The 18,771-nt window shown below is 24.8% G+C and overlaps 17 protein-coding genes across 17 annotated transcripts; 10 read left to right on the top strand and 7 right to left on the bottom strand.

Annotated features, from left to right (window-relative positions):
• Window positions 1-123: 123 nt before the first annotated feature.
• Window positions 124-567, top strand: AAJ76_800037613 (histone H3; the record flags this gene model as incomplete). Its single annotated transcript, XM_024476458.1, has 1 exon — window positions 124-567. The coding sequence occupies one exon, from the start codon at window positions 124-126 to the stop codon at window positions 565-567; it is 444 nt and encodes a 147-aa protein (XP_024331732.1).
• A 163-nt stretch (window positions 568-730) lies between these two features.
• On the bottom strand, window positions 731-1,498 carry AAJ76_800036239 (hypothetical protein; the record flags this gene model as incomplete). The annotated part of the gene is made up of 1 exon (XM_024476457.1): window positions 731-1,498. One exon carries the CDS (start codon window positions 1,496-1,498, stop codon window positions 731-733), a length of 768 nt encoding a protein of 255 aa, XP_024331731.1.
• A 182-nt stretch (window positions 1,499-1,680) lies between these two features.
• On the top strand, window positions 1,681-2,586 carry AAJ76_800036056 (ser thr protein phosphatase 2-a; the record flags this gene model as incomplete). Its single annotated transcript, XM_024476456.1, has 1 exon — window positions 1,681-2,586. One exon carries the CDS (start codon window positions 1,681-1,683, stop codon window positions 2,584-2,586), a length of 906 nt encoding a protein of 301 aa, XP_024331730.1.
• A 124-nt stretch (window positions 2,587-2,710) lies between these two features.
• AAJ76_800032486 (hypothetical protein) lies at window positions 2,711-5,251 on the bottom strand (the record flags this gene model as incomplete). The annotated part of the gene is made up of 1 exon (XM_024476454.1): window positions 2,711-5,251. One exon carries the CDS (start codon window positions 5,249-5,251, stop codon window positions 2,711-2,713), a length of 2,541 nt encoding a protein of 846 aa, XP_024331729.1.
• Window positions 5,252-5,481: 230 nt separating this feature from the next.
• On the top strand, window positions 5,482-6,108 carry AAJ76_800032255 (ras-related gtp-binding protein rab11; the record flags this gene model as incomplete). The annotated part of the gene is made up of 1 exon (XM_024476453.1): window positions 5,482-6,108. The coding sequence occupies one exon, from the start codon at window positions 5,482-5,484 to the stop codon at window positions 6,106-6,108; it is 627 nt and encodes a 208-aa protein (XP_024331728.1).
• Window positions 6,109-6,116: 8 nt separating this feature from the next.
• On the bottom strand, window positions 6,117-6,950 carry AAJ76_800030787 (dolichol kinase; the record flags this gene model as incomplete). Its single annotated transcript, XM_024476452.1, has 1 exon — window positions 6,117-6,950. The coding sequence occupies one exon, from the start codon at window positions 6,948-6,950 to the stop codon at window positions 6,117-6,119; it is 834 nt and encodes a 277-aa protein (XP_024331727.1).
• Window positions 6,951-6,998: 48 nt separating this feature from the next.
• AAJ76_800030235 (ubiquitin-conjugating enzyme e2 g1) lies at window positions 6,999-7,502 on the bottom strand (the record flags this gene model as incomplete). Its single annotated transcript, XM_024476451.1, has 1 exon — window positions 6,999-7,502. One exon carries the CDS (start codon window positions 7,500-7,502, stop codon window positions 6,999-7,001), a length of 504 nt encoding a protein of 167 aa, XP_024331726.1.
• Window positions 7,503-7,592: 90 nt separating this feature from the next.
• On the top strand, window positions 7,593-8,069 carry AAJ76_800030144 (40s ribosomal protein s11; the record flags this gene model as incomplete). The annotated part of the gene is made up of 1 exon (XM_024476450.1): window positions 7,593-8,069. One exon carries the CDS (start codon window positions 7,593-7,595, stop codon window positions 8,067-8,069), a length of 477 nt encoding a protein of 158 aa, XP_024331725.1.
• A 31-nt stretch (window positions 8,070-8,100) lies between these two features.
• Window positions 8,101-9,315, top strand: AAJ76_800029636 (hypothetical protein; the record flags this gene model as incomplete). Its single annotated transcript, XM_024476449.1, has 1 exon — window positions 8,101-9,315. One exon carries the CDS (start codon window positions 8,101-8,103, stop codon window positions 9,313-9,315), a length of 1,215 nt encoding a protein of 404 aa, XP_024331724.1.
• Window positions 9,316-10,148: 833 nt separating this feature from the next.
• Window positions 10,149-10,877, top strand: AAJ76_800027588 (ring u-box domain-containing protein; the record flags this gene model as incomplete). Its single annotated transcript, XM_024476448.1, has 1 exon — window positions 10,149-10,877. One exon carries the CDS (start codon window positions 10,149-10,151, stop codon window positions 10,875-10,877), a length of 729 nt encoding a protein of 242 aa, XP_024331723.1.
• Window positions 10,878-10,893: 16 nt separating this feature from the next.
• Window positions 10,894-11,382, top strand: AAJ76_800026843 (dna replication complex gins protein sld5; the record flags this gene model as incomplete). The annotated part of the gene is made up of 1 exon (XM_024476447.1): window positions 10,894-11,382. The coding sequence occupies one exon, from the start codon at window positions 10,894-10,896 to the stop codon at window positions 11,380-11,382; it is 489 nt and encodes a 162-aa protein (XP_024331722.1).
• Window positions 11,383-11,475: 93 nt separating this feature from the next.
• AAJ76_800025521 (zinc finger (c3hc4-type ring finger) family protein) lies at window positions 11,476-12,216 on the bottom strand (the record flags this gene model as incomplete). The annotated part of the gene is made up of 1 exon (XM_024476446.1): window positions 11,476-12,216. One exon carries the CDS (start codon window positions 12,214-12,216, stop codon window positions 11,476-11,478), a length of 741 nt encoding a protein of 246 aa, XP_024331721.1.
• Window positions 12,217-12,391: 175 nt separating this feature from the next.
• On the bottom strand, window positions 12,392-12,931 carry AAJ76_800024806 (e3 ubiquitin-protein ligase; the record flags this gene model as incomplete). Its single annotated transcript, XM_024476445.1, has 1 exon — window positions 12,392-12,931. One exon carries the CDS (start codon window positions 12,929-12,931, stop codon window positions 12,392-12,394), a length of 540 nt encoding a protein of 179 aa, XP_024331720.1.
• Window positions 12,932-13,702: 771 nt separating this feature from the next.
• On the top strand, window positions 13,703-13,972 carry AAJ76_800024034 (homeobox protein hd-9; the record flags this gene model as incomplete). The annotated part of the gene is made up of 1 exon (XM_024476444.1): window positions 13,703-13,972. The coding sequence occupies one exon, from the start codon at window positions 13,703-13,705 to the stop codon at window positions 13,970-13,972; it is 270 nt and encodes an 89-aa protein (XP_024331719.1).
• Window positions 13,973-14,524: 552 nt separating this feature from the next.
• AAJ76_800023212 (sugar kinase) lies at window positions 14,525-14,941 on the top strand (the record flags this gene model as incomplete). The annotated part of the gene is made up of 1 exon (XM_024476443.1): window positions 14,525-14,941. One exon carries the CDS (start codon window positions 14,525-14,527, stop codon window positions 14,939-14,941), a length of 417 nt encoding a protein of 138 aa, XP_024331718.1.
• A 502-nt stretch (window positions 14,942-15,443) lies between these two features.
• On the top strand, window positions 15,444-16,505 carry AAJ76_800022293 (pelota protein; the record flags this gene model as incomplete). Its single annotated transcript, XM_024476442.1, has 1 exon — window positions 15,444-16,505. One exon carries the CDS (start codon window positions 15,444-15,446, stop codon window positions 16,503-16,505), a length of 1,062 nt encoding a protein of 353 aa, XP_024331717.1.
• Window positions 16,506-17,291: 786 nt separating this feature from the next.
• Window positions 17,292-18,545, bottom strand: AAJ76_800019192 (histone deacetylase 1; the record flags this gene model as incomplete). The annotated part of the gene is made up of 1 exon (XM_024476441.1): window positions 17,292-18,545. One exon carries the CDS (start codon window positions 18,543-18,545, stop codon window positions 17,292-17,294), a length of 1,254 nt encoding a protein of 417 aa, XP_024331716.1.
• Between the last annotated feature and the right edge of the window lie 226 nt (window positions 18,546-18,771).

Raw genomic sequence — 18,771 nt, 5'->3', positions numbered from 1 at the left:
ATCTTTTGATTTTAATAATAACACAAATAAATTTAATAAAAAAATAATTTATGTAAAAAATATCAACACTGAAACAAATTTCCCTCCTATTTTTTATTTATTTTTAAAAATACCAAGCCCCCAATGGCAAGAACAAAACAATCTGCAAAAAAGACAACTGGAGGTAAAGCTCCCAGAAAGCAATTAGCTGCTAAGTCTACGAAAAAGACACCAACCGGCACACCTGGATCAACAGAGAAGAGGACTAAGCAGAGGCATAGATCTGGTGCACTTGTTCTTAAGGAGATAAGAAGATATAGGAAAGGTACAGAATGTTTAATAAGGAGACTTCCTTTTCAGAGACATTGTCGTGCAATTGTAAGAGAATCTAATAATGCAGCCGAAATTAGATTTCAAGGACCTGCTCTTGCAGCTATTCAAGAGGCGGTAGAATGTTATCTTGTAGGATTATTTGAAGATTCACTTCTATGTGCTACACACGCTAGAAGATGTACAGTTATGGCTAGGGATATACTTCTTACACTGAAATTAAGATCTAGGGTTATTAATACATGGACTGAGCCTTAATAGTGAATAAAAATATTTCTTAAATGTTATTTTTTTATTAAATTTTATATACCTTATGCGCTTCTTTATACTCTATACGTTTTTATATTTGATAAAAGATTTGTAGTATTTTTATAAGACTTATAAATTTTTTAAAAATTTTTACATTTGTTATAAAGTTTATTTAAAATATTTTAATCAATTTCTTGGAATAAATTAATAAAATATATATAAGTAAATTACTTAAGTGTAGTGTATTTGTAGTTATTATACCATACATCTGTACATACGCCACTGTACCTATATAAGTTAAAAGGGATACAATATAATATATAATGTTGTCTACTAGTGGCTCTGTGTATATACTATTTATTCTAAAAAAACAAGCACATACTAAAAATATAACTAGCTGAGGATATGAAGATAACGCCAAGAAGTTCTTTATACCCATTTCATTTGTAAAAATATTTGCTACTACTGTATAAGATACATAACTTACAATACTAAAGAAATTATTATGACCAGACAACACAATTTTTATCCCGTCAAATTCTTTATCCTTAAGTATAAAAACTGAGATTATTAGTACAAAAAGTAAATACATAGAAAGATGTGAAGCAGACAAGGATTTTCTATCAGAAATTAAGAATTTAAACAGACTAGCAATGTATAACCCTGCACAATTAATAAGAAGACTAAATTCAATATTAAATTTGTTGCATCCATCAATAAATTTACAATAAGAAACGCTATATAACAATCCTGCGACAAATCCTCCTGTAATGTTTTCTTCAGAAAATTTAGTTAGTTGAATCGCGAATACAAGTGTACAAGTTAACGGTACTAAAAACATATCTGTGCAAAATGTAGATGTATTCTGACTGTATGTGTACTTGTAAGCAAATAATGTAGAAAGAATAAGACCGTAGAGATATTTCCTAAGATTTAGCATAAAGGGGGTGGAAATAAATTTCGTAATTTTATTAAAGGAGTGTATAATTTACTTTCTAAAATAATTAAAATGATTAGTTTTATATATTAAGTAATTTTTAGTCATTTAACATTCATCTTATTTGTCTTATCTGTTACAATGTTTTATGCAGTTTTTATAGTTAACTTTTTTTACCCCCTAGAATGATCGACAAATTTCTTTCTAAATTATATAAATGTGAATACCTTACAGAAACAGAAGTACAAGAATTATGTAAAATATCAATAGATGTGTTTATAAAAGAAGATAACGTAATAAATGTTAATGGTCCAGTAACTGTCTGTGGTGATGTACACGGGCAGTTTCACGATTTATTGGAATTATTTAAGGTGGGCGGATTACCACCCTACACTAATTATTTATTTATGGGAGATTATGTGGATAGGGGATATCATTCTGTTGAGACTCTTAGCATTTTATTGTGTTTAAAAGTAAAATATCCAAATAGGATTTATCTTCTAAGAGGCAATCATGAGTCCCGGCAGATAACCCAAGTTTATGGATTTTTTGACGAGTGTATACGAAAATATGCATCAAGTAATGTATGGAGATATTTTACTGAATTATTTGATTACCTTCCTGTTAGTGCTGTAATTAATAATGATACCTTTTGTTGCCATGGTGGCCTTAGTCCATCATTTGAAACTTTAGATCAACTTAAAAGCATAGATAGAAAGATAGAAGTGCCACATGAGGGGGCTATGTGTGATCTTTTATGGTCAGATCCTGACGAGACACAAGGATGGGGACCATCCCCTAGGGGTGCGGGATACACTTTTGGTCCTGATATCACAAATAAATTTACAGCTACAAATAATTTGAAAATGATATGCAGAGCTCATCAAGTTGTAATGGATGGATATTCGTGGAATCATGATAAACATTGTGTAACAATATTTAGTGCACCTAATTACTGCTACAGGTGTGGAAATCTAGCAACTCTTATGCAAATGGACGAACATGGAAGGTATGATTTTACACAATTTGAGCCATCTCCTGTTAAAGTGGAAGATTTTGTTTTATCTAAAATACCAGATTATTTTTTGTAAAATTAAATTTTACTCGAATTTGTTTAAGTTATTATTAGTTAATTAAATTTTTATAAAAAATAAATTGTTAAATACAACAAAATTATTTTAAATTTATTCATAAATTACTTTACAGCACTTTGCGTTATAATAAGAATTTACAAAGTGAACTAATAAATGTAGTATTTTCTACCACTATTTTTATATCTCCAATCATAAAATAATTACAATATTCTTTGACTGAAATATCATCGATACATATAGATTTTGTATTTAGTTTACTGCTCATTAATAATCTTTTATTTGTCAAAATAAGACAATTATTTCCAAAAGATAATTCATGAAGTTTATTTTTGTAAAAAATATTTGCATATGTTCCATCTGTAAATACCTCATCTGTATATTTGTCATCCATTTTATTAAAAATATAAAATGAGGCACTAAGCCCGTAATTATATTTTTCAATATACAATCTCATAGGCATCGGATATTTTAATCTATAATCAGAATGTTGGCCACTATACCATGGTACAGGCAAATTTTTATCTTCTTTATAACCCAAATTTACATACTTTGTGTATAAATTATTTTTAATATTTTTAAAAATTAATCCAATAAACTTCTTTGTTAATTTACTTTTATAAAACTTGTAAATATTCTCATGTAAAGATATCAGTGTACCTGTAAAAAACTTAATCTCAAAAAGCTCTAATTTAACATTGACGTAGTATTTGTATAAAATTGTACATTCGATAGAATTAATCACAAAACTTTTAAAGTTATAATAAATTAAAACATTATTATTTGTTTTATAAAAGTTTTTAAAAATAGCAACTTTATCTAAAAATTCGTTATATACTAGATGAAAATTGCCAACATCGATATATATTTCATCATTAGCTTTAATTAAATTTATAAAATTATCTCCTACACTTTTAAAAATTATAGGATGCTTAGTAAAATACTCTTGGTTGTCAATTTGTGCATATTTTATATTTAATTTAAAAATATCTTCTGAATAAAGTAAATCGATATCCGATAAAAATATAAGCATTACTTCCCTATTAGAAATATTAAACACATTAATAATCAAATCATCAATGTGTAAATCTAAAGTGGATTTAAAAGATTTAATATCATCTTTTTTAAAAAAATCAAAAGGATTAATATTCGATACAGTATGCATTATATTATCGCTGATATTAATAAATAAATCTTCTACACTTATATTGTTATTAGTATATTTAACACTACAGTCCTCGACAATAAAATTATTATTAAACATTAAATCAAATATTAATGATATTTCTAGAGGATCAAGATGTGCTTCCTTTATGTAGAGTGTTATATCCTTGTGATGAACTTGCAAATTCTCTACAGAAATATCAAAATTAAAAGGATTTTCCTTATTTTGATAATACTTTATAAGAGATTCTATATCACCTATAATAAAATTATTAACTTTTACCTTAAATGTTCTATTTATACAACAAATTTCAAGATATTTTATATCATTATTACTAAAAGTACTTGTAAAATTTATTAAAAAACATTCTTCGTTTAAATTTTCGTTGCAGAGATAAACTAATCGATGAATAAATAAATCTTTATGAAAAATATTTAAAATAACAATATTAAAATTTATAAACTCTAATAAAAAATCAATAAAAACTTCTAATTTGTTATCTGTCTTATAATTAGGCTCTTCATTAAATTTTACAGTATTAATAATAATCTCTTTTTGTATACAAATGCTTTCTATTTCTAAAAAATTATTATATTTAAATTTATAAATATTTTTATCCAATAAAAAAGAGATTTTTTCGTTTAGAAACAAAATATTAACAGTCATTTGTGGTAAATCTTGCAAAATATTACTTATACTTTTTAACTCAAAATTATACCTTTTTTGTGATTCTATCTGTAAAATGTTTTTTTTTATTAAAATATTTAAATGTTGGCTATCAGTTCTAATGCAAAATATATCATTTTTAACTTCTATACTTTTTTCAAATTTGATATCAGTGTTATAAAATTTCATTCCAAGAATCTTAATCTTCTTTATGTTACATACCGATTTATTACTGTTACTAATCGTAATTTCTCTAAGATTAGCATGTAAATTATTTATTGTTACTTTTTCAACCAAAATTTTCAATTTTTTTGGTTCTAATGTTTTACTATTTGAAAAATCTAAAAAAGCATTGTAAATTTCTTTGATATTTATACAAGCTTCACTAAAAATATATCCATTAATGCTTTTAATAAACCTCGGTGATGTAAGAATTTTTACTTTTTTGTAAATTATTTCTAATCCTTTAATTTCTCCATCCTTAACTTCTAAAATCTTAATTTTAAAATCTTTATAAATTATAGTAGCTGTACATATTTTTAAATCATAATTAAAATCTTCATTTTTAGTAAAACAGGGTATTTTATCAACCACTATGAATAAATTATTAATTAGCACAATATCTTGGATAAGAGAAAATTTATATCGCAAATGTGCTATAGTACTTCTAATATTATAAAAAAAATCTGGATTTATGGAAATATCGTATAAATCTACAGTTTGCTCAAATATATTGTATTTAACATTAAGCGGATTTATATTTGTAAAATATTTTGAAACGTATTTAGATATAAAAGACTTAATCATATCTGGGGTAGCTAAATCCAGTAACATTAAATATTATTGCCTAAACAAATATTAAATAAATATGCGCAATGCAAAAATTTCGTATATACAAAATTTAAATATTTGCTGTAATTTTACAAATATATTTTAAAAATTAAATTTTATAAGTTTTATGCATTTTAAGTCTTTATAAGTTTTTTTGCATAAATTTTAACAAACAAACTATTCAAATTTAAAAAAATATCTTAATATTATAATACATTACCCTAAATATACAAATGGACGCAGCAGGCCCTAAACAATTTGATTATCTTTTTAAAATTGTCTTAATAGGTGATTCGGCTGTTGGTAAAACAAATTTGTTAAGTCAACTAATTCATAAAAAGTATTTATCAGACAGTCGAGCCACAATAGGTGTTGAATTTGGGACAATGACATTTAATATTGATAATAAAATAATTAAAGCACAAATTTGGGATACCGCGGGTCAAGAAAGGTATCAAGCAATAACGCATGCTTACTACAGAGGATCAAGCGGATCAATTTTGGTATACGATGTCACTCAACCCAACACACTAAAAAAGGCATTAGAAACTTGGTTGGTACAATTGAAAAATCATACAGAAAATATTCCTATCATGCTGATTGGCAATAAAACGGATTTACAACGTCAGGTATCAACAGAAAATGGGAAAGAAGAAGCTTTTAGAAATTCTATAATGTATTTTGAGACATCAGCTAAAACAGGTGAAAATGTAAATGAAGCTTTTCATGAATTAATTACTGTAATTTACAACAAGCACAAGGAAAAAGAATTAAAAAAAGGCAGTAAAGCAAAAAGTAAAACCTTCTCTGGCAAGGAAATTAAAAACATAAAACAGAAAAAGAAAAAAAGCTGTTGTTAATAAACTGTTTATATTACTTTTTTAATTTTATAATAACATATAGAAAATAGAGGTATTGACAAGTTGTCATTGCATAAATCTATATATTCTATTAATCCTACAAATAAAAAATAAAAAAAATTTGTTTTCTTATAACAATAGAGATTTACAATTACTGCAGATAATACTCCAGATATACTTCCTAAAAAACTTTTAGATGTATTTTTAAAGTATAAACCTACAATTGATGCCATAGAATCAAGAATACAAACAGCCATTAAAGTAGATCTATAATTTTCTAATTCTAAATAATAATAGGGAAATAAACAAGACATCAAAAGATAAACATGTGAAAATAAAACATTATTGCAATCTTTTGCACTAAGAAAATTTCTAAAGAACATTCTAAATAACTTTGATTTAGATGTCAATATAAATCCAAAAAAAGCGTATTCTGATAGTTCAATAAGAAAATCTGATGGATTATAAAAAACACAAAAACATACAAAATGAAATAATTTTCTATTCAAATTTATACGCTGCACACGGGAAATACTTTTTATATTAGAAATGCAATTTTGTAATTTCAATATACATAGCAATATCGTTAACAAGCTTAAGGTTTTATAAAAATTATTTAAAATTAAATTAATAAATTTAAATAAATTAAATGTAAAGAAAACTTGAAAAAAAATATCTCTGTTGCATAAAACTAATCTAGAAAGTAATATTAAATATGGATTATTTACTCTAGGCTCGATATCTTCAAAAATAAAAGATAAAGCTATTTTCTCAATGTAAGAAATACTATATTTGTTGAGAGATGCGAATGTAAAAAAAATGCTTAATAATTTTATTAACATGTATGGGATAAAAAAATCTAAAATTTTAAATAGCACTTTAATATTAAGTTATTCTAATGTTTTCTCGGTTAGTCTCATGACTTTTTTTGTATATGCATTTATGTCGAGTCTGTATTGTGTAGCAGCATCTACATTGGCAGGACTGTCACAATTTGGAGATGTTAATAAACACACAATACTCATAATAACGCTCTCTGGATGCCTAACAGGCATCCATCTTTCACTCAATTCTTCATATCCAAAAGCGTCATCTCCAGGTTTGTGTAAAATGCTTATACAAACATTTCCATCAGAATCTATATTTGGATGCCACATTTCGGAAATAAATCTAAATGTTGGTGGCGCTTCTGGATAGTTAACTGGAAAAACCATTTTTGCTTTAAAAATTCCATTTTCATATGGTGTATCACGTGGTCCAAAAATCAAAACTTCCCATGTATAAATATTGTTCTCTATTAGTCCTACACTAAAATGTTCATTAATTTTAGCTTGGATATTCTTATATTCATTAAGAATAAATATTTTAGACCTGTTTCCTTCATTATGCTTCATATTTATTTATGGGGATTTTTTTTTTAAATTTGTTTGTAAATAGAAACAAATTACTTTTTTAAAATACAAAAATATTTTTTTTGCCCTTAAATGATTGACAGTACAGTAAAATACAAAATTTTCCCAGAACAAACAGGCATATCACTTAGTCCTTATGCTACTGCTGAAGAAATTAAACAAAGTAGAAGAATTAACAAGATGCGAGACGGATTTGTTGTTCCTAAGACTGCTATAGATGCTACTTATGTTGATAAAAAATGTCCTTTTACAGGAGATGTCAGGGTAACAGGAAAAATTTTTGAAGGAGTAGTTTATAAAATGAAAGCAGATAAGACTATAGTTGTGAGAATCAACAGATTAGTTTATAATAAGAAATACAGAAGGTTTGGCAGAAGACATACGAATGTTAGTTCTCATATGTCTCCTTGTTTTGAAGGTCTTATTAATGTGGGTGATACAGTTATTTGTGGAGAGACGAGAAGATTAAGCAAGACTAAAAGTAGTGTAGTTTTAGACTTTAAGAAGAAAAGCACTGAAGGAAATTTTAAAAGATTAGAAGATTTCTAATAAATTATTTTTTTTATTTTTTTCTCCCTGCATGAATTTATTAAATTTAATAGAGAAAGTTGTAAGCTTTAAGTGTAAGCAAGCAGCTCCTTCTAAAAGTATTAAGCTATCAAAAGTGTACAGAATACCATCAATTATTAATCTCAGAAAAAACTATCCAACCTTTAGAGTAGAACATAATTTTTCTGATTTAAATACACAAATATTGCTTTGTGATTCTGGAGAGCATGAAATTGTTTTGATACTAAATTACAACTTCTTTCATTATAGTGAGATTATTAATACAATTTGTGATATTCCTATGCCTGTTTCTTATGAAACAGTTGGAGATGTAATACATTTTAATCTTAATGTTGAACATTTACCTTACAAATATCTTATTGGGAAGATTTTATATGATAAAACTGGTTGTACTGTTATTAATAAATTAGGAAATATTAAATCAACATTTAGATACTATGATTTTGAGTACATAGGAGGGAAAGTAGATATTAATAGTTTAAATTATAACAATGAAAAAGAAGTTAATATTGATGGAACAAAATATACGATATATAAAGAAGAAGACATTGTTGATATAAAAGAAAGGGAATGTAAAAATACATGTAAAAGTTATACTACACTTTCTAAAGACGATTTTAATAAAGAATTGTTGGATTTATTAATTAAAGATTACTGCAATAAAAAAATTTTAATTAAAATGGATAAATTAGAAACAACATTGATACAAAATGATGTGAAATTTTTTATAGACTTAAAAAATGTTTACTGGTGCAGTAAATTGCAAGAAGAACGTAGAAAATTAATTAATGAAATTGATTCTAAGTCTGTAGTGTGTGATGCTTTTTGTGGTGCGGGACCTATGGTCATACCACTTTTAAAAAAAGGCTGTCAAGTGTATTGTAATGATCTCAACGAAAAAGCAATTAATTGTTTGAAAATTAATCTAAAGATAAATAAAATAGAAGAGGGTTTTAATATTGAAAATCAAGATGCAAAAGTCTTTTTAAAAAATATACAAAATGTTAAAATAGATCATTATATACTTAATTTACCAGAATATAGTATAGATTATTTGAAATATATTAATCAAGGGAAAGTACATTGTTACTTTTTTAGTAATGAAAATGATGTAAAAAACTATGTATTTGTAAAAACGGGAATTATTAATCCAAATATTAGATTAATACGAAAAGTTTCACCAAGTAAGAATGTATACAAATTGTTTATTAATTTAAATAAGTGAATATAATGCTGCTGTTTTAGAATAAAAAATTTCATATAATTATTATTTTTAATTTATCAAAAAGATTGAATAATAAATAATTAATACAATAAGGTTGATCACTCCTGAAATATTTTATACTGTAAGTATGTAAATATAATATTAAGGACTTTTTCATAACAAAAATTTAACAATTTTTTTCCATTTTATTTAGTAAAAGTTCTTATCACAACATGCCATAACTTTGTCTATAACAAATTATTCTTTATTTTTTTGTGGTTTAAATCCACAATCAAGTTTCAAAACTTTGTTATTTGAAAATTTTATTTAGCTAAGGAATGGAAAAAAAGGAGTAAACGTTCAAAGAAAAAAGCAGAATATAAGATTACCAAAAGTAAAATTGGTATAATAAAACATAAAAAAGATTAAGAGCAACGATATTAGAAATATTGTTGAGTTGTTTTCAAAGAAGGTGTTTACTTTCGAAGTACAAACACGACAATATTAAAGTTACACTAAATAACATTGTATTAATCAAAAAATTGGAAATAATTTGATTTTTGTGATTAAATTAACTACAAGATTTAATAAAATTGGATTTTTATAATAATTATGAGATGATGTCTAACATCTATTTTTTTAAAAATAGAAGTTATGTAAGCCAAAGTTAAATTATTTTATGTCTGTTTTTTTATTAAACATTTTATAAAGATATTTTTATCAATAACACTATACGCATTGTATCTCTTTTAGTCAATAAAGTAAATTTACTATATAAAACATTGTCATTTACATAAATTAAAGCCAGTATCCTTTTTATTACTTTTTATTTTATAAACTCATTGCCCTTATCTATGAACTCCTTTACCCCACAACAAAGAAGCCATGTATTTTTAAATGCCATTACTATGTATGAAGATATATCTTATACAATTATTAATATTACTTTTAGTTTTGTAGAGTTAGTCATCGGTGTGGCTGTACTAGTTATCACAAGAGAATCAGATAATTTTTTATATCTTAAAAATTTCTTATTTATGTTTTCAATTTTCAATACAATGCTTTTATTTCTTTATGTATCTAGAATAATTTATTTTAGTCAAATTATTGATCAGCCACATCTTTATTCGCAGAGAATTATTGTGTACGAATATATTTGTAGAACGCTAAAAATGTATTTTCAGCTTAGTGCAGCATATTTGACTATGCATAATTATGTGTTAAAACAAAAATATAAAATGCTTTACTATACTCATATAATAGCCATTATACTTGATTTTATTATAGCTGGTTGTCCTATGCTTTCTGCCTCTTTTTATGTGTTATTTTCTTTTTTGTTTTGTAAATCAGAAAAATATGAAACACTGACAGTTACCAGTCAAAATATTGCAAATTTTAATAGTTGTGCTATCTGTTTAGAAAATTATGAAGTAGATCAAAATGTATCTAAATTAATATGTCAACATATTTTTCACAGAGATTGTATTCAGGAGTGGTTTCAAATGAGTCAAACATGTCCGGCCTGTAAAAAAGATCTATGGATTAAACTTGAAATTTATGAAGAGGAGAAGTTAAAGATATAATTTTTTCTCCTTATTTATGATTGTACAAAATTTAATAGAATGTTATGTAAATGAAAAAAGTACAAAAGCTATTCTTAAATATAAAAAAGAAGTAGTAGACTATTTTTATCAAAAATTATTAGAACAAAAAGAAAAATATAAGATTTTTATAGCTGGGAAATCCAACGTAATGAAAAGCATATATGAGTTAGAAATTGAAAGAATAGAATTTTTATTGCGAGAATATTTAATAATAAGATTAGAGAAAATGAAAGAAGATTATTATATCGATTTGAATCTTTTGTCATCTCAAGAAGTAGTTTATTACACGAGATTACAAAAAATAGCACCATTTAAAAACAAAAAAAATGATAAAATTGAAGTTATTGGTTTTTTATGTAAAAAAGATTTAGGAAATGTTATTTTAGATGATGAAAATGTAGAAATGTGTAAAGATGATTTTTTTGTCGGTCCTTTAAATGATGTTTACGATTTAATCATTAATGAAGACATAAAACTAGTATAAAAATTAATAAAACATCCTTGTTATTTAAATGGGTTATTTTTTGACTTATATTGGTTTTGAAAAGTATAAATAATTTATAAACTTTAAATTTATTTATATGTCAGGATATTGGTCATCTAAAAGTTCGTTAAAAAATCCTGTACTTCTTTTACATAAGGGACATGACTCTTTAAGAGCGAGCCATTCATCTACACAATCACAATGAAAATGATGAGTGCAAGGTAAAAATTTTATCTCATTTCCGGGTTCATACTGCTCAAAACATATTGTACATGTTACAGTTTCATCAGGAAGATCATCTGGTTTATTAAATTTAATAATTCTAAATTTAGGTTTAACACATTCTTTTAATAATAAAAGCGCAATAATAGCAAGCAAAGGTAGTATAAACATTGCTATACCTAGTGTAATAAATAGCGCAGACATATAATACAGTATTGGGTTTGTAGTAGAACAGTTGGTACATTCCTGTAACCAATGAAAACCTATAAGGTACCAGAATAAAACAAGAGCTTCTATAAAATTGCTAAATAAAGCCAAATCGGGGTTATCTCTGAATTCTGGGATATTGTCAATACTAAAAAATGTTCTATTTTTAGATAAAAAAGTAATACATCTTATTATTGTTATGACAAGAAATACACCCAGAAAGACTTTTAAAGGCTGTTTACATGTTTCATTTCTTTTTAAATATAGTACAAAAGTTATAGATATTATTTTTGTAAGTTTTATTAAAAGTTCACTTATAATCATGAATCTTATACAAGATAGTGCTGTTAACCTTGTTCTATTTCTAATTATGTGTGTTGTCTGTGAACTATTTGAGACATCCATAATGATATCAACTAGTTTTTTATAAAATGAGAAAAATTGTTTTATTGGTGAAACAAGTAATCAATAAAATAATTTAATAATTGGTTAAATTAAAAACAGTAATAAAAATTATAATAAATTATACAATAAAATTAAGTTAAATCCAAAAATATTTAGTATTTTTTAAAATTAATTTTTATGGTATATCTGAAATATCTTCTAAAGTAAGTAACTCAGCTCTATGTGCTAAAATCATAATATACAAAAAAATCATTAATAATGGCAAAATAAATAGTGCTATTTCTAATATAACAATGCTTTTTGTAAGATAAAATAATAAAGGTTCTGTAATATTACATTTCTCGCATATTTCTAAATAGTCTAAACCTCTAAAGTATAAAACAAATAAAAACATCTCTATTAAGCTTTCATATGTATCAAATCCTGAAGGTTCTCTGTATCTTGAAGTTATTTCTGCCATTATTTTAGATTTAATTCTTGATCCTAAACTTAAAGTGCGAGCACTATTTAAGCCGAGATATAAGACTAAAAATTTTTTAAGAGGATGATTTAGAGAGACTTTGCCTCTAATGTAGATAGCAAATAATACCAAACATGTTTGTGTTAATCTATATAATAATTCTATAATGTAAGCAATTCTTAATGCAGAACTAGGAGAATTGTGTAGATTTGGAGATATAAAAACATCTTCGACAGAACTCCCTAAGCCGTCCATCTCCTATAAAAATTAAATTTTTATTAGGTTAATTAAAGAAGCAATAAAATTTCAGTATTAATGATTGGTTTTATAATTTATAACATTGGTTAATAAATCTTTAATTTGATATTAAAAGCTTATTAAAATGGAACATAAATGATTAGACACTTGGTAAATTGGTTTTGCACGAATTATTTTTAAAATTTTTCAATAAAATTAAGCATTTTTTAGATAATTATTTTAAAGCATAGTATTACTTATTGAAAAATAAAAGTATAAATAATTATTCTGTATATTATAAAAATTAAATTAAAAAGGTGTAAAATGCATTATTTTACTTCTAAATTATTTTGATTTATGTTTGAATATTTTTTACAGGTTTCTTTTTTTACGACTTTTCACCTGCACAATATAAAAATATATTTATTTTACAGTATTATTTATGCACAACTAGATAGTAATGAATATATAAATTTTATAAATTCTTAACAGCCTAATAGTATTTTTGTTAGAGATTTGCAAACATTTCTAAAAGGGTATAACAATTTATTGGTTAAAATATGTTTATGTACATTTCTATTTTACTTATATTCTGTATATAAAATAAACACATTTTATACTTAGAAGCATATTTTAGTAAAATTTTAATTTATTCAATTTTTGTCTTAATCTTTTTGTCACAATTTAAAAGATTAAAAAATGCAAAATCTTAAAATTATTTATTATACTATTCCTCAATTAAATTTAGGTTTATTTTATTTATAATAAATTAATTGATAATCTTTGATTATGAAAGTGATAAAAAATAAATTATCACTAGAAGATAAAGAATTTCTTGAAAAATATTTTGAAAACAACTCCAGGCCTAATGATAAGGAGAAGAATGAAATAGCGCACTTTTTAAAGGTATCATACAGAAAAATTAAGAATTGGTTTCAAAATAGGCGGGCTAAGGAGAGATTATGCATGACTTATGAAAAAATATCTGAACACGAAATTGAGGAAAATAAAGTTTACCCTCAATGTAATTCTTTGTATTTAAGGTATTTTTTATTCTAATTAAATTGTTGTAAATACTTAATATTTATTTGTTACTAAAAGAAATTTTACAAAGCACCACATATTTAATACAGTTGTAAGGTATTATTTAATTAAACCAATAATATACTAATAAATATAAAATTTGTTAGTTAAGAATATAAAACTATTTATTTAAGAAAAATAAATATTTGCATAATGGATCATCCAGATTATGAATTTAAAAATGTACAAAAAGGTATAAATGGCAGTGTATTGATTATTGGAGGAAGTAAGCTTTATGTAGGAGCTGTTTATTCGGTGGGCATCTCTTGTTTGTTAACAGGATGTGATCTTGTTTATATTTTTTCTGGAAAATCTGCATTAATTCCTCTTAAATCTCTATTACCTGAAGCTGTTGTCTGTAGAATATCTTATCAAGAATGGATTCTAAAAAGAATAAATATTTGTATTTTAGGACCTGGTCTGTCAATCATTAATAATAAAAATAAACTAGAAAAATTAAATAGAATTTTAGAATATTTACAGAAAAGAGATATTATATTATTAATAGATTCAGATGGACTACGAAACATGGAAAAACTTAATATAAAAGATTTTAAGAATGTAATATTTACGCCTAATAAAAACGAAACAAAATTCTTAAAACCTTTGGCCGCAGGACAATATGCCATTTTTAAAGGCGTCAAAGATCAAATAATGTCTTGCGATGGTACAAAAATTAATATTGAGGATAAATCTTGTGGAAAAAGATGTGGAGGACAAGGAGATTTACTATGTGGTATAATTGCTTCATTAATAATTAAAAGTAAACATACTTTAACAAAAGAGGTATTTATGAACTCTATGAGTTTAGCTTGTAAAATTTTAAGAAGGGCAGGATATCTAGCATATATAGAAAAAGGTGTATCAACAATTTCAAGAGATATAATTGATCAAATACCGAATGCATTTAATGAAATAATTTTCGTAAAAAAATTACAAAATTAATGAAAAATTTTTAATAAAATTAAATACATTAATTAAACAAAAATGAATTTTTTGGGCACCTAGGTCAAAAATTGTAAAATTAAAATAACAAAAAAAATTGTTAACAAGTTTATTTACATATTTATAAAAAGTTTATATGAAAATATAATAAAAGTTAATAACATAAAAAACCAATTTTTTAAAAAAATACTTTTATTGAATAAATATTCTTAATAGCAAGATTATAATTAATAACATTTCATATTTAAAATATTAAAGGTTTAACAAATATTATGCTAGGTTTTTTATTGCATGTTTATATTTATACTAAACCTATATATTTGATGTAACACCAACTTTTTCTAAATCCATAAAATATTTTGTTTTTTAGCTAAAACTGTAGTTTTGCATTTACATTTAAAATACTAAATCTTTTTAGTCTATTTACATTTTAAAAAATTGGTTTTTTTTACTGGTTCGCTTTAAAACATAAAACTTCAAATTTTTCCAGTTTAAGAAACCCATGAAAATTCTTAACGAGGTTATTGACAAAAAAAGAAACAGTGGAAAGATTACAATGATTCCAGAATGTCTTGATGATATTTACGAATTGACTAAAATTATTTTAGTGAATGATAGATTAAAAAGCTATACACATAGAAAGCTATCACTTGACGGAAGAAATCAACAGAAAATTGGTCTATATTTGATGATTAGGCTTGAAAGTTACACAGTTGATTTAGAAAACGGTGTTTTGTACGCAAAAGGAAAAGTTTGTGAAGAAAATGAACATGTAAAAATGGGACTATACCACACATTAGAGATAGAAATAGATAAAAAGTTTACTTTACAAAAAGATAGTTGGACAAAATCAGATTTAAGTCTATTAAAAGAACTAAGTAAAGGATCACAGAACATACTATTTTTTGTATTTTATGAAAAAGATTGTGTCATCTGTTTAGTAGGTAAAAATCGCATAAAAATAATTAATAAATTGGAAGTGAAAAACAAAAAATTTAATAATCTACTAAATATACTTATTTTATATTTGACAAAAGTAGAATTTGTTATTATTTGCTCTGTTATGAATATTGTAAATGATTTTAAAAAATTTATCGAATCTAATTCTGAATTTGTGAAAAAAATTGGAAAAATAAATTTTAATGAAAAAATTTTTAACATTAAATTACCTGGTGATATGAAAAATGATACTATAAAACAGATTGTGAATTTTATTTTGACTGATAAAGATTTATCTAGAAGATTTAATAATTTAAAATATGTACTAGATCTAAAAGAAATAAGCAAATATTTTTTAGAATTTGATAAAGGAAATTATGATTTACTGGTTGGAAAAGCAGAAATTCGAGAAAGTCTAGAATATGGTGCTTTATGTAAAATATTTTTTACTGATGAAATTTTTAGGCCACATTGTATTGACAAGCGAAGGAAAATTGACGAATTTTGTAAAAATTTGGAATGTAATAGAGTAAGCATTTTTGTTATTCCAGTCAATCATTATCTTGGAGAACGTTTAAAAGAAATTGGTGGTGTGTGTGGAATATTAAAATTTGTGTATAAATAGGCTAAGTTGGTTGGAGTTATTTGTTTTGTTTGTTTTATCTTTATTAATAATTATTTTACAAAGAAGTTTATGCAATAAACATATTTAGATAATATTTTTTAATTAATTTTTTTAGAAGTTGTAATTGCGTGGTGTTATTGATAAATTTTAAAAAATAAAGTCAATTAATATTTAAATTAACAAGAACATTTTTATCAAAAAAAAGAATTTTTGGACACCGAGTTTTGAGATAAACTTTTTTTATATTAAAATTATCGTTTTTTTATCAATTTCAACTTTAAAAACAATTTAAATTATATCACATAAAATCAAGTTATTAGATTAAATAAGTATTTACATGTACTATCACAACTTGCATATACTTTTAGCAACCTCTATTTAATGCGCATTTTAAAACCTTTTCTTCTAAAATAATAAAATATTTTATTTAAATAATAGGAACTATTATTTATCTGCATATCGATAAAAATAATTTTTTTTAAGCTTCATTCAGCATTTGAAAGTTAACTCGTTTTTCTTAAATGTAATTTATAAATTTAAGGTGTTTAGCTTTGCAATGGGTAATTTAATTTAAAAATAGATCGTTAGTTTATGCCCAACTAAATGTTTACATTTTGCAAAGCATACAAAATTAAAATTTTTTACAGCAAAAACACACTAAACTAATATTAATTAATTAAATACCTATATTAATTTACACAACGCTTTAAATAATTCTTTATTTAAATTAAAAAAATATTTAATAATATATTTAATATATTAAAAATGCAAATAAACATTTAATATTCAGCCATCGCTAGAATCGTCATTAAAATCTTTATAATCTCCTGAATCGCCATTACTACTTTCTTTCATTTTTACTATAAGTTCTTCATAATCACTATCATCTTCTACAAAAGGCTTGGGTGGAACTATTAACTCTGCGCTAGGTGCATGTGAAACATGTCTTAGATTTTCAGTGATGTTTTCGATCAATTTATCAATATAATCAGAAGTATTCTTATTAGTCATATTGCTAGTAGGTACATCTATTTTATAGGTAGGACCAAAATACTCGTAAAATTCATTAAATGGTAAATCGGAATCGATTTCTTCATTCAAAACAGTGGCTGTATCATACGCCCATGCTCGACTAACATTTCCTATTGTGTATCCACCACCACCTAGTAAAATTAGAGGAATATTAAAAGATTTAACATGCTTAACACATTCAGAATGGCCAATATGTGAAAGATTAAAGCATCCTAATTTATCACCTGCAAGTGAGTCGGCGCCACATTGTAATATAACAGCATTAGGCCTATATAAATCCATAACCTTATCAATAATTGATTTAAACAATGCGATATAAGTTACATCATCAATACCATTTCTTAAAGGAACATTAACTGCGTAATTTTTACCTTTTCCTAATCCAATATCATCTATACTCCCGGTACCAGGAAAATAGTCACCATGTTTATGAAAAGATACAGTCATAACACGATCAGTCGTGTAAAAAGCTTCTTCTACACCATCACCATGATGTACATCTATATCAATATATAAAACTCTTTTATTGTATTTTAAAAGTTCTAAAATTCCAAGCACAATATCATTTACATAACAAAATCCAGACGCTTCGTTTCTTTTTGCATGATGGAGACCGCCCGACCAATTTATTGCTATATCATATTTTCCCGAATTAATTTTTTGCGCAGCATACATTGTTCCACCCGCTGTTAGGCGGCAAAAATCGTACAATCCAGAAAACACAGGACAGTCATCTTTAACATTAAATTTTGTCAAATCACTAGTAATTTCTTGCATATTTTCTGTTGTTACACTCGATAAAAAATTAATATAATCAATACTATGAAAATTAGTTAAATTTTTATAAGAAGCCATAAAAGGCTTAAGAATGTCCATCTTTCTGTACAAACCATAGTTTACAATAAGAGAATGGGTCATTCGCACTCTTAATGGCTTCATCGGGTGTCCTGTCGCATAGTGGTATATTCCAATTTCCGGATCATAAAAGTAAACAATATTTTTGGTCATCTAAGGGGTAGAAAAAGAATTTATTTTTAATGCATTATTTCTGGATATTAATGTTATAAAGTATGTACATTAAATTAAAATTTTATTTGTAAATATTTTTTTTCTTTTTTATACATTAAATAAAATATGTATTAATTTAATTTGTACCAAATTTTAAGGGTAATTTTTTGCATTTGACGTTAAGTAAAATAATATTTTATTTAAATCCTATGCCTTGTTCAGTTAA

Source organism: Vairimorpha ceranae, assembly GCF_000988165.1.
Source record: "Vairimorpha ceranae strain PA08 1199 chromosome Unknown NODE_8, whole genome shotgun sequence".
Lineage (NCBI taxonomy): Eukaryota > Fungi > Microsporidia > Nosematidae > Vairimorpha > Vairimorpha ceranae.
The sequence above is the reverse complement of the archived record's forward strand: the minus strand, read 5'-3'. Positions and strand labels throughout refer to the sequence as shown.